Genomic DNA, 17,913 nt, shown 5'->3' on the forward strand with positions numbered 1-17,913 from the left:
TTGAACATGTTGCCTGTTTGTCATGAGGGCTAGAAACTTATCCCGTTCCAGCAAGGATGTTGTAATGCCTAGGAACTGGCAGAAAGTAATGCCCACTACACAGGACCTCAGCACTTGAGAAGCTACTGGTGGGGAACAATATGCCTCAACAAACTACACTTTTTCTCCCAAGTGGGTCTGACACTTTCTCTCTGTCTCTGTCTCTCTCTTGCTCTGTCACACACAGTTTCAAAAAGAAGGGTGTCTTGTCTTTGCCCCATGGCCCACTTTCTGTATGCTGTTTAAGTGAGTTCTCAAGAGAACCGTGTTCAAGGTCCTGCTTGAGGAATCCAAACAGAAGGAACATCCACTTCTTCCTTTTTAAAAACCTCTTGTGATGATCATGAGCGCCAAGATGCTATGAAAAAGGAAAAAAAACCTTAATATTTCTTGACGTGCAGCTCCATCCCCCAGGAGCTATTTTTAACCCAAGTGCTGTGAAAACAGCTTGGCAAATAGAAGTCTCATCCTCGACTCAGCTCCCAGCCCTTTCCAAAAAATCATCTCCTCCCCCGTGTTTGTGAAACCAAATACAATGTTTAACTTCCTGCCTGTTCCTATCTCACCCTCCCTCCCTGGATAGTGTCTCCCACACAGACTTCAAGCACACATTCACAACTTCACCTGTTGCTGCTGTATAAAAAACACGCATACAATAAAAATACTTTACAGGGAGAGGCGTACTTGAGGATGTCTTTAAGCACTCTTCTTATCTTCCGGTAATGTATGGGTTTAGCTGTATGCAAAAAACAACTGCAGCTCACGTTTCCACCAGAATTTTGGAGCGGAAATACTTTGGGATCTAAAGTATCCCAGAATCTCTCATCCACCATGGACAGTGTACATGAGAATTACCATACAAACAAGTCCTTATGATACAGACACAATAGGAATCTCAAACTTGTAGAAGTCATAAACTGGGGCGGTGAGCAAAGGCAGGCTCATGCCTACTCCAAACCATGTTGCTGCCTAAGGTTATAAGCATGTTTTATAAAACTAACCAGGCAGATATATACAGGTTCCACTCTTCCTTGGAGAAACTAGATCTAGTGCTGGCCATACATGCCTAATCCTGTCTATGCTAGATTACTGTAATATGCTCTGTGTGGAACAGCCATTGAAAACAAGCCTGGAAACTTTTAAATACAGTCAGCTGTCCACCTTTGCATCTTTGGCTTTTGTAATTTCAATTATTTGCAGATCTGATTAATATGTTCTCTCTGGGAATCTCTAGGTCTCCAGTGGGATTCTATAGTCAATTTATGCTGGAAGGACCTAGAGATTTCTAGCGGGAACACTTCTCTAGGCATGTTTAGGTCTTCCAGCACTATTCTATGGTCAGTTTTCACCGGAAGATGATCAAAGAATTGCACTGGAGGTCCCTGCGATTCCTAGAGAGGTATTCTCTCAGGTTAAAAAAAAGGGGGGTATTTATGGTTTTTCCACTTTCATAAGAGTCTTTCACCCCTAACCCCAGTGAATGTGGAGGGCCCACTATAGTTTGAAACACCAACAGAAGAGTTATGAACAGAGTCAGTATATCAGGTTATATTACATTGATTTGATGTGAGCTGTGCTAGTTGCCAGCTTGCTTCTAGGCTCAATTCAAGGTGATGGCTTTCACCTCTAAAGCCCGTATGAGAGGATATCAGAATATCTCAACAAATTTCTCCCTTGAGAGAAGCCTGCTTGATAAATTTGATCCATCTCTGTGACCTTGCTTTTGGATCCCTTTGTCACTGAAAATTTGAAAGACATATATCTGAAATAGGGTCTTTTCACAGTAGTTGTCAAGACTGGGATGGGGGAAGGATTCAGAAGTCTAGTTGCTTTTAGATATGTGTGTGTATGCACATACACACATGTATGTGCATGCCTTCCAATCTCCTGTAGATTTATGGTGACCCCATGAATTTCACAGGATTTGAGCAACAAGAAATATGATAGTGTTCCAGTGGACTTTTTGAGAATATAGTCAGTAAGGTGAATTGGTGCTGAAGCTGCACATTTGGTTTCTTTTAGCTTATTCTGATTGCAATTTTTTGTGTATTGTCTTTTAAACAGTTTTTAAAAAATCTTATTGTAAACTACCTTGAATATTTTGTTAGAGGAGTAGATTTGACATTTTATAGTTATGACTATAATTACTGGACAAATGTGAGAACACCCATTTTTTCTTTTAAATTGTCCTGCTCCTACTTAACTTGTGTTTATCAGTGGCCTGTACTGTATATTCTCCCTTGGGGCAAATAGCAGCTTGGATGAGGTACAAATTAAATCAAGAAGATGGTGCTAATCTACTGGGCACCCTCCAAATGTATTTGAGTAAAATGCCCAGTTCCTTTCAGTTAGTATTCATCCTAGCTGGGAATGAAGAGAATATGGTGCCAAGGTAATGCTGGAGCAGGGGACAAAGCCAAATCTCCCGCTTTCCACAGTACTGAGTTAGTCTGACATCCCCAAATGCTTGTTAAAAAAAAAAAAGGAGATCCACTGACAGATTTCCAGCATCCCCATCAAAAGAGGCAGGGAACCTTCAGCACTCTGGTTTAGATTCCTTTCACAGTACACAATTATAGTGCTATGATTCCATTTTAATTGTCATGGTTGCACCTATGAAATCCTGATTGTAATTCCTGGAGACACTGGAAATCTTGGCTGAGAATCCTAAATGCCCCTTGCTAAACTGAAAATCCCAGGATTCTGTAAGATGTTGTCATGGCTCTTAACATGGAAAACATTATAACCGTGTAGTGTGAAAGGGCCTCTGGATTTTAGCTCCCCAAAGCCCTAGCCGAAGGTTAATGTGGTGTGGTGGTTTGCGCTTTGGACTATGACTCTGGAAACCAAGGTTCAAATTCCTGCTCAGCCATGGAGACCCATTGTATGACCTTGGGGGCATGTCACACTCTTTCGCCTTCAGAGGAAGGCAAAAGCAAACCTGCTCTGAACAAATTTTGCCAGGAAAGCCCTGTGATAAGTTGGCCTTAGGGTCCCCATAAGTTGGAAATGACTTGAAGGTACAGATCAACAACAAAGCACCAGCCAGAATGACCAATGATAAAAAATGATGGGACCTTTAATCCAAAGTATCCGATGGATACAAGCTTCCCTATACTGTACTTCCTAAAAGACAGCACCCTTTCATGGGGTGGGTGAGATGGAAATGCTAAGGCTGGCCCACTGGCCCTAGACTTAAAAAAGAAAGCCTATCCCCATTTGCAGTCTCATTTTGAATTTTGTTTCTTGCTCACGCTACAGCAGGGAAGGTCAACATTGTGGCAAAATATAAAAAAATGCAAATACGAAAACAAAAATGGAAGTCCTGTTGGTTTTTTAAAACCAGCATTTCTAAATATTTAATAGTGCAGTGGGTGGGGGAGGCCCTGCAAGCTATGTAAATGGTGAATTGCCATTCCTTGAGGCTATCTTTTCTGTGGCCATAGAAATAGCAGTCCAAAGAATTTGGTAAGGTGGGTGGGCCATAAAAGCAAACTTGAGGAGCAGAGGCAGCACTCTGCTTACTTCTGCACTACAGAATGATGGAATGTCAGATATGAATACATATTTATATATTGTGCCATCTCTTTCTCTCCTCCAACTCCTCTGTTCTTTCCTCTTTTTGAAGTATGGAAAACTCTTGAACTGCATTCAGTTGAGCCATTCAGTTATACAGAAGAAAGTAAGATTTGGGGAGAACATTACAGTAGACGTATAGTCAGCTTCCTTCTCATCTAACCTCAGCCATGCTAGTCATAATGTCAATGGCAGAATATTGGGATTTGGAGGATGGACAGAAAAACAGACTTAGCAAAACTTATCACTTATCAAAAGGGTACTACTAATGGCTTGCCTAATGTCACACAGGGGGCTTTCAAGGCTGACTGGGAAAGATTCAAACCCAAGTCTCCTGGTGTCCAAGTTCAATACGCAAATTACGACAGTACGTTGGCTCTCTGTGTGCATAAATGCATACAAACACTTATCTTACTTTACTGATCCTAACAAGAACCATTGGAAATAGGACAGTACTTGTTGTTATTTGCAAATTGCAAGAGTGTATATCAAAGCCAGTAGGTTTCTTAAGAACAGCCTGGAAGTACTTAGTTGAGCTGGCATGTTGTTAAAGGGCTCGTCTACTCACATCTTATGTTCAAAACCAAAGGAACTGGCAAGACAGGACAAGGGATAAACTTCAAGGGTAGATCATTTTTCTTCTGAGGCAAAAATGTGTAAAGAGCTCCATATGGCTCTCTACCATAATACTTCTTATTCTTTAAAAAGCAAGCATTTACTTCCCTGTTGTTCAAAGGTAACTAAAATGTTACTTTTAGTAAACAAGCAATAAGTTATAGATTAGCAAATCATCCCCTTCATGACAAGCCATGTCAAGCTCTACCACTGATTTAAACCTTGTTGGGACAGCCCCACAAATGATTAAATGTGGTTGGAGATCCCTTTGAGTGATTCCTGCTAGTAAGGTCCAAATGGCCTGGGACTTCAGATATTCAGAAGGAGTGACTTTCTTTATACATGCCCTATCTTTAAGACTGAGGTTGAGGGCTCAGTCCAACCACAGAGAGCTGAACCCCATATACATGTATACACAGCCAATGATGCCTGGTGGCTTGCACATCAGTGGCACCATAAATCTGTTCTGGGTTTTACTCCAAAAATTAAGGGAGCTATGCTAAATGCTGAACCTGTTGTGGGAATATGTTTCAACCACATGGAGACCTTCTTTAAAGTTCACACTAAAGTCAGAGCAAATTCACCATCCCGTTAATAGGGAAACCACCAGCTGTCACTGAAAGTAATGTAAGGCTTTCTTGGCTGTAGTGTCCTGGTTGCAGAATGCCTTCTGAAAGCCTGACCAGCACCATCATGTCCTTATTTCAGTGCTAGGTTAAAACCTGGTGATTCACCTAAGCTTTAAATTGTTCATCCAGTTTGGACTGTTTCTAAAGTGACTTCATTGATTGTACCCACCTAGCGACCTGCTGATACATATACTTTAAACTATTTTAAACTGACCCTGTATTTTTAAAGCCCCGAGCTATCGATTCTGAATTATGCAAAATAGTAACATCTTAATGTCCTCCATTTCCTTCATTTGCAAACTAGGCACCTTGGATGAAAAAAGGGCAAGTTTTTAATCAGTGTTATTTTTTACTTAATTGAGGTTGTGCAGAATTGCAGCCTCTTTGCTCATTTGTTCCCTTAGCTTGCAGAATGAGCAAACCTAATATAAGCAAATTGGCAGCAGCATCGCTTTCTCTCACCAGCAAACTCCAGTGGTTGAATGCCAACAGGATTGGAGCAAAAACAGGGTGAATTAGAAACAAGAGGAGGAGAGGGAGCCAAGCATACCAAGGGAAAAGTCTGGGCTATGTACAAGTACATTTAAAGACACATATACACAGAGGGACTAAAGATCCAGTTGTTTCAGCCAAAGGAAAACTAAACAGACTCAGGATCCACCAGATCTACTGAGTATCAGGTGAAAAGTCAAAAAGGAATCCAGTAGCACCTCTGAGACAATCTGAGAAAAACAATTTCTAAGACAAACTTTGATGGGTATCTGAGGCAAAGAGCATCAGATGCAAAGTTGTATCTGATGAAGTAGATCGAGTCCATTAAAGCTTATAGTAGAAATTTCTTTTTATCAATTATTCTCAAAGAAAGAGATGGACTTTCCCAACTGGTAGTATTCTAAAGGTATCTCATGAAGACTAACAAGCTACCCCTCTGAGTACTACTAACTGGAAAGAAAAAGGAAAAAAATGTGGTGGAGGTAGTGATAATGGACATTTCTTAAACTCTTTATAGTTTGTGCTCAGCTGGAGTGGAGTATTCCTGCTTAGAGAATGGATGCACAGCAGTCTGGGTCATCACAGTTACCAGTTGAAGAATTTGGTGTTCTTGAGCACAGTGCATCAACTGTGTGGCTTAACTAACATTTAACCCAGTAGTGACTGGTGGCTTCCATGTCAGTGGGGCAATCGATTGCCTCTAGATTTTTGTCCAAACTTTAAAAGAGATACCCAAGGGGCTGAAATTGATTTGGGGACAAAGTGGGCCCTTGGTATCCTCAGAAGTTTGGTACCAGGACCCTCTGTGGGCACCAAAATCCATGGATGTATTATAAACAATAGATAGTAAAATGGTATCCCTAATATCTAATGGCAAAATCAAAAGTTGCTTTTTGGAATGAATATATATATTCATGCTGTGGGTGGTTGAATCTGTGGATGCAGAGGGCCAACTATATGGTTCAGCACCTTGGAAAGCTCCTTTAAAGTTCAAGCTAAAATCTAGAGTGGATTCACCACTTACTGACATAGGAATCATGAACCCAGACAGCTCCAAAAAAGCATAGAGTCTCAGCACTCTCACCAATTAACATCTCTAGTCCCCAAATATGCCACCCCATGGTAGCCTCTCTCTCCAGCCTGCTGGTCTCCATCTCCATCTTTTGGTAAAGAACTCCAGCTTTCTATATGAATTGAATCGATTTGTAATTTTCTCAATCTCCCCACTGCCTTTTTACCAAAACTTCTAAAATTTCCAACTTCTTTTCCAGGTCCTTCCAATTTACCATTGGCACCTAGAAACTCCCATGTCAACAGAGTTGGGGAAGTGCTCTAGGTTTTAAAGGACCGATCTGAGGTGCTGAACTTATTTTGAGGATAAATTTCCAGTTATCTCTTTTAATATCCAGACTGAAACCTACAATGGACTCACTGCACTACCCACCTGGTGCTACAAGCCACTACTGTTATTGTTGTGGGCCTTTCAGTTGTTTCCAGCTTATAGTGACCTTAAGGAGAAAGTATCACAGGGCTTTCTTGGCAAGATTTGTTTAGAAGAGGTTTCCCTTTCCCTTCCACTGAGGCTGAGAGGGTGTGGTTTGCCCACAGTCACTCAATGTGTTTTCATGGCTGAGCAAGGATTTGAATCCTGATCTCCCAGAGTCGTAGTCCAATGCTCAAACCACTACACTATGTTGGCTCTCAAATCCATTGCTACAATTCACAAAAGAAAATAAATGCAAAGATGGAGAGAAAGATATTGAGCAATAGGGGAAAAGAAATCATGCGGAAAGAAGGGAGCATACAGGCAAGATCATCTAAACCAGGAGATGGGACTGTCACACAGCTCAGGATCCAAAGCTAACATCCAAAAAAGAAACTTCCTGTCTGGGATCAGCATTCCTAACCAATTCCAATACTCTCTTGAAGATCCACAAACAGTTCTTAACTCCTCCAAGATTGTCCAGTGTGTATCCACACCGTGGCTGAGCAAAGGTTCAAATGTTCCAACCTGAATATTTCAGTTCCAATCTGAATATTCTCTCTTGCTCTTAAGAGATCTACAATTTCCTGGGTAGGATCTAACTCTTTTAGGCCCTGAACTCTAACCTAAAACAGAGAAAGAGCTAGAACTATAATGAATGCAAACATTTTGCATTTGTGGTACAGCACAGGCATTGTATGCTGAAGGCCCTAAATTCAGTCATTGGTACCTTCAGATTAAAGGAAAGAAGGCCAGGAAAATTTCTTAACTCTGACCTTGGAGAGATCCTAGCCAAAATGACTGGATGGTTTTATTCTGTATAAAACATCTTCAAATGTTCATAACGGAGAATCTTTGAGCATGAGCGAAGTGTAGATTTTACACCACTAAGAAACCAAATGAGGACTTATGATGTGACTTTTCAAAGTACAGAGCGAGGACAGGGAACAAGTGACCCTCTTGATATTGTGAGGCAATCTCCCACCATCCCACACCATTGGCTATGCTGGCCAGGGCTGATGGGAATTGTAGTCTGGCAACATTTGCAAAGCTTTCCACTCCCCATCCAGCCTATACTGGAAGCAATTACACTATAAACTAGAAATTGCTCTCTTTCTCTCTTCCAGAAACCAACCAACTACAGCAATTGCTTGAGAAATGTGAAAAGCTTTCATTTATAAATTCGCTTCCAACCTTGAGAGGGGGTGAAAAAGAGCAAGAATCAGCAGAAACCTCTTGTGCCTGTTCCATTTGATCCATTGTATTGCTCAAGGGGCTGCGGCAAAGGCCAAGGAAAAGATTTTCCCTTACGCATCACAAACATGCAAGACCTTGATGTATGAGCCCTTTTCCTGAAAAGACACCTTGGCTTTAAATCAGATCAAGGGAGGCCATGAGAGATTCATTTGTCTCCTCCCTACATAAAATAAACAATATACCAGAATTTGAAAAAGTTACTTTTTGGACTACAACAACCAGAATCCCCCCAAAGGCAAGATGAAGAATGCATACATGTGTAGGCCGATGTAGCTTCCTCCAGAGTTGAAATAACCCATGCAAATCACCCCAAGATCAGGAGTGTGGGGTGATGGTTAATCATGGCCTCCCTGGTTCACTTGACCAGTTTGCTAGGACATCCTTCCCTTCCCTTTGAAAACGGCTGTTCCCTTAGAAGGAGCTGCAACCTGAATCCAGGGCAGGCTGCCTGCTGAGCACTCAGCTTAGTGAAACGAAAGGTCTTAAAAAGGGAAAGAAATGACTGAGACCGAGTAAGACAGGAGGGAAAGAGGGGAGGGCATCTGGAGTCAGTTATTGTCCATGGTGATTATTAGCCTGGCATGGCAAAATACTGCATATTTGGCAGGGATGGGCAGACTTGAAGCTTACAGGATAGACTCTGCGTATTTGCTTTTTATTAGAAACTTGAGATACACCAACCAGAGACTGGTACAAATGACATATGTTTAGGATTTTTAAATTCCAAGCCCAGAAGTTTGTTTTGAGTACTATGAACAGAGATAGCAGTCTCTCACCACCAACAGCAATCCACTTCTGGCTAGCCCTACTAAGCTTTCACCACTGCATAATTTAGTGTGGGGAAAGTCACAGTTATTACTGTTGCAGAACAAATGGAGTCAGAAATTTTGCTGATCTATTGCTAGCAATCACCCAAGGATCTACTGCTAGGATCTGGCCTCCTCTGGTGTAACCTGTTTAGTTTTCTGGTTTCACATTTTCCAGCTGTCCCTTATGAGCAATGATAGTCCCTATTTTCAGAATTTGGAAACATTCTTTGTGGATTAGCTTCCAGAATCCCCAGCAAACATGTAACATTTGCAACTTCTACTTTTCCTATGGATAGAAAAGACATGGACCGTCTCTCATCTCATCCTTGTTTTGCCTGGGCTTGGGGAAGGAGACAAGAGATGCCTTTTGAAAATAGGACCTGTGTACACATTTGTGCTGAGAGCCAGTGTGTTGTAGTGGTTTGTGCGTTAGACTGTGACTCTGAAAAACAGGGTTCGAATCTCCTCTTGGCCATGGTCACCACTGGGTGACCTTGGGGAAGTCACACTTCTCAGCCTCAGAGAATGGCAAACCCACTCTGAAGAAACTTGCCAAGAAATTCCCTTGATGAGGTTGTCATAAGACGGGAATGTCTTGAAGACACACAACAAAAAAACACACTTGCGCATTACAGGTTTTCCAGTCACAAGTCTCTAGAAGTGAAATCTCTGAAACAATTTGGAGAACAGTCTGTGGAACAACCCATACTGGCTCTTCCATGTGTATGTACTGTATTTTCTGGCGTATAAGACTACTTTTTAACCCAGGAAAATCTTCTCAAAAGTCGGCGGTCGTCTTATAGGGCAGGTGCTGAAACTTCTGAGACAGACTGGAGAATCTGCAGTCGCCGCATATGTAACTGAAGGGTGGACAAGCTGCAGGTATCTGGGATGCCAGGGTTTAGAAAAAAGAGCTGTGTTTGCAATACCGCTCTGATAGTCTTGGAGACAGGGAGGGCTGAGTAGGCAGGGATAGCTGACCAATCCAAGCAGGCTTGGTATACAATATGTTTTCCTGCTAAATATCTGCATGTCATAAGCCTTTGAATTAAAATTACCATATTGAAATCAAATCTGATGTTTTTCAAATTTTTATTTGGTGTGCGTTGGAAGAGGGGTAGTCTTATATGGCAAGTATATCCCACACTCTATATTTTAACTGGAAAAGTTGGGGGTCGTCTTATACGCCTGGTCGTCTTATATGCCGGAAAATACGTAAATACATTCCCATGGAAATCAAATACCAGGATGCTATTTTCTAGTCCTTTCCATCCTCTCCTCTCAACTACCTCCCCAAATTTTACATAGTGCCCATTCCCATTTTCTCCATCCAAAATTTAATGGATTTTGAATTGCTTTTAAAAATAAATGTTATACATATTTTATTGATGTTTTTGTATGTTTATATGATCGGTTATGGTATTAATACTTTATAAGGTAGCTCGAGTTCCATTACTGAGGAAAATATGGGATGTAAATTATTAAAATAAATAAAAATAAATAAATCCTAGGTCAGGCTGAGAAAGTCATAGGTTCACCATCACTCAGGGAGCTTCAGGGCTGAGTTTGGAGTGTAATCTAACTACTCTTGACTTGACGGCTTTTGTCTAATTAGTATAACCTACAATTGCCAGATTCCAGTGCCTGGCCCTGAATCCCCAGTTATCATGAGCCATCTCCTGGCTCATGATAGGCTCAGCTCTGGGCAAGAGGAAAGAGCTATAGGCAAATCTCCAGCTTACCTAGTAGACCAACAGCTTGCTACAGTTTGCAAGGCTTGATTGATTTGTTGCTGCTACTTGCAAATATGCTCCAGGGGGTCTATGTATTTAATTAGTTAGCTTCCACTTTTTTCCCAGTTGTTGTGGCACCAGGACCCAGCCTCTGCAATGCCTTGTACTCACCTTCAGGCAAGAAGCTTGTGTGCGTATGAAAGCGAGCAAGTGAGAACTCACCTTCAATTCACCTGTTGACTTATGGCACCCTCATGAATTTATTTATTTATTTATGGTATTTATATGATGAAGAAATGTTGAAAGGGTTTTCTTAGGCAATACTCAGAGATGGTTTTGCCAGCCAAATGGCTACAGAAAGAATGAGTTGGCTATATCTATGTGCGTAACTATTAATGGTACAATTTACTCACTTGCCCTGCTTCAGAAGCCAGAACAGAAGACATCACTGCAGACTGAATGAACATGTCATGAGGCAGGCAGAGAACAGCCTTCTGAAATATGTCAATTTAGATTAGAGGAAGACTCAAGGTGGCAGCAGTTGTTTGTTAGCGTAAGAACAGGGACACTGTAAGTACACAAAAGTAACCCTGGAAGCTGCTCATACATTGGTAAGATTAAACAGAAGTGGCTGCTGTAGGCTGAACAGGAAAACAATGAAACTGTTCTGACCCTTCCCTGGAGATACGATGCTTCCCAAGAGCATGGGGGCTATGAATGGAGGGGTTACATGTCTGAGCTTTCTCCTTATTTTTCTCCCACTTCCCCACCCCAGTTTCATATACACACAGAGATAAAAAGCAACATGTTGGGAAGAAGGCTAGCCTTCAGCTGCTATTTGCCTGATGGAGTGAAATAGAAGAAATCGGAGGAAGTTTGCAGCAGGGGTGGAAACTATGCAGCCCTTCAGATGTTGTTAGACTGCAGCTCCCATCTGCCCAAGCCAGCATAGCCAAAGTTAAACAATGTACAAGGCTGCATCTGGAGAGCTGTATGATTCCAGAAAGTGGCATCAATTAGTAAAACTTTCCCTGGACTATACCATTTCTGGCTGCAAGTGACTGCGTTGTATGTTTGAATGTTTCGTCCTCTTGGTTCTCTCTCTCACACAGACACAAATTAAAATCACATTTTATTTAGAGAGAAGTAACACATAGCAGGGGAAGGCTATGCTAAGCTGTTCTTCTGAACACATTCAGTTCCTAGGTAGAAGGACCTTTTCTCTGCCTGAGTGAAGATTCAGTCACCCATCTCCCTCCTTCATGGGCATCCTGGAGTCCATGCAGAACTAATCCTACCATGGGGAAGAGTGAGATAAATGCCTCAGGCAACTGAATTTAAGTGACATGAACGGGCTGCAAATGGTTACTTATTTTATTTGCTTTTTCCCTGGTAAGGAAGAAGTGCTTGTGCAATTTTCTATCTTAGGTAGAGATCAGCCTTGAGTACCGTGTGACTTGACAGCTCCACCTCAAGTAGCCAAAAGACATGGGGTAGCCTTTCTGGGGTGGTGTAGTCAAAAACAAGCATCACTACTTGAAGGTACAGTGAGACCTTATAATCTCCAGGATTGGTTCCAGGATTTCCCATGGATAACAAAATCGATGGATGCTCCAGTCCCATTAAACATAATGGCAGAGCAAAATGGTGCCCCTTATATAAAATGGAAAATCAAGGTTTGCTATTTGGAATTTATACTTTTTTCTCTGAATATTTTGATGCCATGGATGCTTGAATCCAAGGATAAAAAAATCTGCGAATAAGGAGGACCAGCTGTATTAAAGTATGTCTGGATTTCTGCCTTCCCAAGCCTGGGGCCTTACAGATGTTTTGGGAGTACATCATCCCCACTTCCACACTTGTTGGAATTGAGCACTGTACTTCAGCACATCTTAAAGCTTGCTGGCCTCCTGCACCTGTGAAACAGCAGTGGGAGCAGGAGGGAGCAAGATCCAAAAGCTTACAAATTGATGACAACATGGTGGAACAACCTGAGGGAACAATAGCTGGCCCAAAACACAGGCTTTAGAGCCAACTCAGCATATTTCACCCACACAAGGGACCTGTAGAACACTGTGTCTTACTCTCCCCCATTCCTGACACATAACGTCCCACTGGGTGAATTGTAGACTAAAATATCAACATGTTCTGCTATGTTTGCATGAGACAAGTGTGCATGTATGTGCGCGCACACACCCCACACACAGAGTGATGGTTGCAACAAGTATTTGACCAGGGTAGAGTCAGCAGCATGACAGTCATAATGGTCCAAACCCTTTGATTTTTAAACCCACTCAGGATATTAGATCCACCAACTGCCAACGTCACAGCATTGACATCAGCAGGGATACTGACATCAAAGCCTGTCAATCCACACCTTGAGTCATGTGCATCTTGGTTTTAATTTGGAGAGGGAGACAGAACTCCCAGTTATTAGCATTTTAGACTCCTTCCAGTTTGTTGCATCATAACCTAATTTTGACAAAAACGCCATTGAGTTCCAGACCACATTTGCAGACTCACATCATTAGAGCCCACACTTTTTATAGTCCTTTGAAGCTGTCATCTCAGTTAAAACAAGTCAACATCTAAGAGGTCTGATTCTCTACCCAGCTTGATTTTTAAAGGGTTTTGGGGGGCCTCATTTGAGTCATGACTTTCCCCTAAATCTGTTCTCTCTGCCTGCATCCAGATGAGCAACAAATATGTCTTTGAACATAGGAAGAAAGCTTTTTCACTTCAACCACAATGGCAAGGGAGCAGAATAACCTTCCGCAAACAAGGTGTGTCAGATTACAATTCTCATAACCCCCAGGCAGCAGAGGTTGGTTGGGGATGGTGGGATTTGTAGTCCAACATGCAGCGAAGATGCGAGGTTTGGGAAAGAGTAAAAATGTAGGTTGACGGAACTGAACAAACAATGCCTAAGCAACTCAGACCCCTTCCCTAACCTGTCTCTTTTCTTTTTAGCAGGTGACAACTAGGATGTGTATTATTGCTTCTGACTGGAAGTCTTTTCATCTTCATAAAAACTTAAACATAAGAACTATAAAGACAGGAATACAATCTTTCTGAGTGGAGGACAGGTCTACCAGCTGGCATACCTAATGGAGCCTCCATGTGCAGGAGCCCCACTACTCTGAGTACCAGAAGCTTGGTCTCAGGTGATATATAAAGACCACTTCTGTCAGTCAAATGCCCAGCTTGTAGGCTTCTTAGAGGCATCCCATAGGCTGCTATTTGAACAGAATGCAGGTTTGGTGGGCGATGCCTCTCTCTTTCCTTCTTTTGAAACCTTTACATTGAATGAAGCCATTCTCTTCCTCATCCTCCCCCTCCTCTTCTTTGCAAAAGTATGATCCTCCCAAGGCACTCTTTGCCTCCGGATTTTTTCAGCTGCTAAAGAACACAACTATTATAGCAGCAAAGTCTGCAATTAAAGAGTGCGCTAATAAGTCACACTGCTGCAGTGAGACATATATACACAGAGAGAGACCCGCCAGGCTAAATTGCTGGTTTCCAAGTCCTCCTCCTCCCCACCTCACCATAATTAAGATGTTATTAAATTCTTGCGCTAGTAACCCTTTGGTATCAGCTCCCCCTCCAGTTCTCTTTCCTTCACACCAACACATATACACACATATATACACAAATGGCAATGGGCCTTTATCTCCATTCCCTCTTCCCTTTCCCCTCCTTTTCTCTCATCACCCCCCTTAATACAAGAACTCAGCAGTGTGGCAGCTATACTATCCGCCAGTCGCATGGCCATGCATGCACTGCAGCATGGTTACAACCTCACATTTGCTTTTTAAATTGGCTGAGGTCAATTGGCAATGAAAGGTGGCAATTCTGCAATTTCCTAGTCGACTTGCCACCCTCAGACCTCAGCCATTTAAGAATGGGATACTCAACCCATTTGAAAAGCTGGTTTATATTTAAAGGGGGAAACGGAGAAAGCAGAACAGTTTTTTTCATTTTTAGAAGGTCAAATCAAATGGCAGGGAGGGTATTTCACACCCCTCCTGTAATTTGACCCTTGATGTACAATGATTGTAGACACATGCAACTCAAAAGGATTCTGTTACTTTAATGGCAGGAGAAACATGCACAGCACACACCTTCAGGATATTCAGATCAGGAAAATAAGGAGTACTGAAACAAATGACAGTACTTGCCCATAGGGAAACTATTCTTGCCCATAGAGAATCATTGGAGAATACTTGCCCATAGAGTATATAGAGGTGGGTTACTAAAACATTCAACACCAAAAAAGGAATCCATAAATGATTTTCTATGGGCAAGTATTCTTCTATTATTCTCTATGGGCAAATGTTCTACAATGATCCTCTATGGCAGCAGTTCTCAATCTGTGGTTTGCGACCCCTTTGGGGTAGGAAGGTTGAGTACCACTGCTGTATGGGCAAGTATTCTCCTGTTATTCTCTATGGACAGGTATTCCTCAATAATCCTCTATGGCCAAGTACAGTATTCCCCAATGATCCTCTATGGACAAGTATTCTCCAATGATTCTCTATTGGAAAGTATTCCCCAATGATTCTCTATGGCCAAATATTCTCCAATGGTCTTTGATGGGCAAGTATCCTCCAATGATCCTCTATGGGCAAATATTCTCCAATGATTCTCTATGGGAAAGTAATCCCCAATGATTCTCTATGGGCAAATATTCTCCAATGGTTCTCTATGGGCAAGTATTCCCCAATGATTCTCTATGGGCAAGGATTCTCCAATGGTCCTCTATGGGCAAATATTCTCCAATGATTCTCCATGGGCAAGTAATCCCCAATGATTCTCTATGGGCAAGGATTCTCCAATGATTCTCTATGGGCAAATATTCTCCAGTGATTCTCTATGGGCAAGGATTCCCCAATGATTCTCTATGGGCAAGTATTCTCCAATGACCCTCTATGGCCAAGTATCCTCTTATTATTCTCTATGGGCAAATATTCTCCAGTCATCCTCTATGGGGAAATATCCTCGAATGATTCTCAATGGGCAAGTATGGCTTTCCTATGGGCATTCCTTTTATCTCCATGGGTCTGGGTGCAATCCAAGATCCCACCCCACCCCATTGTGCTCCCTATGGGAAAACAACAACAACCTCCCCCCCAAAATAACCCGGCTTGGTACCGCTCTAAGTGTCTTGGCTCAAGGCTATGGAATTCTGGGACTTGGAGTTTGTTGTGGGCCCAGTGTGGATGCAGCAGAGACCTAGAAAGAAAGGTACCCAAAGGCTTGATTACCTTGGTCTCCTGGAGGCTGGGACCACCGGTGCTGGGGGTCTGCTGGGGGTCGGGGTTGTGCTGCTGGGGGTCGTTCTCCTTTTCGGTGATTTCAGTCATGGCGAGGAGGAAGAGGAGGAGGAGGAGGAAGGCACCCTCTTGGCCCCTTTAATGCCCAGCCGCAGCCCTCCTGCCTTGCTCTCCTGGCTGGAAGCTCCAAGGCTCCCTCGCAGCCCCTTAAATCCTTTCCCGCCTTTGCCCCCCCCCCTCCTCCTCCTCCCTCCTGCCTTTCCGCTCCTTCTTTCAGGGGCTCCCTCCCTCCCCCTTGCCTTGCCTTGTCAGGAGCCTCCCAAAATGACCTAGTTTAGGGGGAACCAACCCTGCTCCCCACAAACACTCCAGGCTCCCCCCACTAGCTCCACGGCTTCTGTTTATTGCAGGGTTGGGTAGCCTGCCTTCCTCCCGGAATGGGAGCCTGTCTGGGGGCCAAGAAGATGGTCTAGTTTGCCGGGCTTTTCTTCTCCTTCTCCTCCTTCCCCTTCCCGTCTTTTTTCCCCTTCTGATCGCCTTTTGGCTGAAGAGCGGGGTATAAATAAATAAATATTATTTTTACTATTATTCTCTTCCTTCCCTTTCCTCCTTTCTTTTTCCTCCCCTCCTTCCCCTTCCCCCTTTCTTCCCCTTCTTTTCTTCCTCCTCCTTCTTCTTCCCCTTCCTCCTCCTCCGTCTTTCCTTCCTCTTCCCTTTCTTCTCCTCCTTTTCCTTCCCCTCCCCCTTCTTTCCCTTCTTTCCCTTCTTCTTCTTCCCCTTCTCCTCCTCCTTCTTTCCTTCCTCTTCCCTTTCTTCTCCTTCTTTTCCTTCCCCTCCCTCTTCTTCCCCTTCTCCTTCTTCCCCTTCTCCTCCTCCCTCCCCTCCTTCTCCTCTTCCTCCTTCTTCCCCTCCTTCCCTTACTTCCTTTCCCCCTTCTTTTTCTTCTCCTCCTCCTTCCCCTTCTTCTTCTCTCCCTGCTTTTTCTCTTTCTTCCCCTCCTTCTCCTCTTCCTCCTCCTTCCCCTTCCTCTCTTCCTTCTTCTTCTCCTCTTCCTCCTTCCCCTTCTTTTCACTCAAATCCTTTCATGAACTGGGGGGCAACTGGGAACTATTTTCTCCCCACAACATCCAGGCTGACCAAAGCTTCTGAGAGAAGAGCTTGCGCCTCCTCCTCCAGGTTTTGGATTTTGGGAGCCCCTTGGCCCCTCCCCCTTCCACAGACCCCGCCCCTATTCTTGATTGTTGGCACGTGCCTCTCCATCAGCTCCCTTTTACGAGGGGTTCATTAACCTGGCCTCTTCCCCGGTTTGGAGGTGCTAAACGCGAAGGTAGACAGAGGAATGCTCTCTCATTGGCTCCTTGGGGGAGAGGGGCGTGGACATCTCTACCAATAGGAAGGCCAGGGCTGGAAGGGGGGTACGAGAGTATTTGGGGGAGACCAGACAAAGGAGGGGAGGGGCAGTCAAGCTTGGCTGCTTTGCCTTCCATGCAGCAAAGTCCAATAAAGCTGCATCCACAGGGCAGAATGGCACTGCTTTAACTGCCATGGCTGCATGCTATGGAATTCTGGGAACTGTAGTTTGTTGTGGCACCAGAGTGGGTCCTAGAACAGATCAAGCCAGGATATTTAAGTTTAAGCTGTCGTACTTTGGCCACATCATGAGAAGGCAGGACTCATTGGAAAAAGAATGATACTAGGGAAAGGTGGAGGGAAGTAGAGGAAGAGGAAGATCACAAGCTCGATGGGTGGACTCTATCAAAAAGGTCACAGGTATGAATTTGCAGGACCTGAGAAGAGCAGCGGAAGACAGAGGTCTTGGAGGTGTCTAATCCACAGGGTCACCATGAGTTGGGATCAGCTCGAAGGCGTTTAACAACCACCACCACAACCAGAATTCAAAGACATAGCCATGTAGTCTGGAAGATCACTATGCAAATGGATCTTGCAGCACCTTTGAGACTAAATGAAAGATAGAAGTTGATGGCATGAGCTTTTGTAGAGGCTCAA

The 17,913-nt window shown here is 43.3% G+C and overlaps 1 protein-coding gene across 1 annotated transcript in view; it reads right to left on the reverse strand.

The window, feature by feature from the left end:
- The window catches only part of STAC2 (SH3 and cysteine rich domain 2), a 52,734-nt gene extending 36,596 nt beyond the window's left edge, over positions 1-16,138 (reverse strand). The window contains exon 1 of the mRNA XM_042471143.1: positions 15,898-16,138. Within this exon, the coding sequence (XP_042327077.1) occupies positions 15,898-15,996 (99 nt within the window). The 5' untranslated portion in view covers positions 15,997-16,138. The remainder of the gene's footprint in view (positions 1-15,897) is intronic.
- Positions 16,139-17,913: the final 1,775 nt, after the last annotated feature.

Source organism: Sceloporus undulatus, chromosome 6 (assembly GCF_019175285.1).
Source record: "Sceloporus undulatus isolate JIND9_A2432 ecotype Alabama chromosome 6, SceUnd_v1.1, whole genome shotgun sequence".
NCBI lineage: Eukaryota > Metazoa > Chordata > Lepidosauria > Squamata > Phrynosomatidae > Sceloporus > Sceloporus undulatus.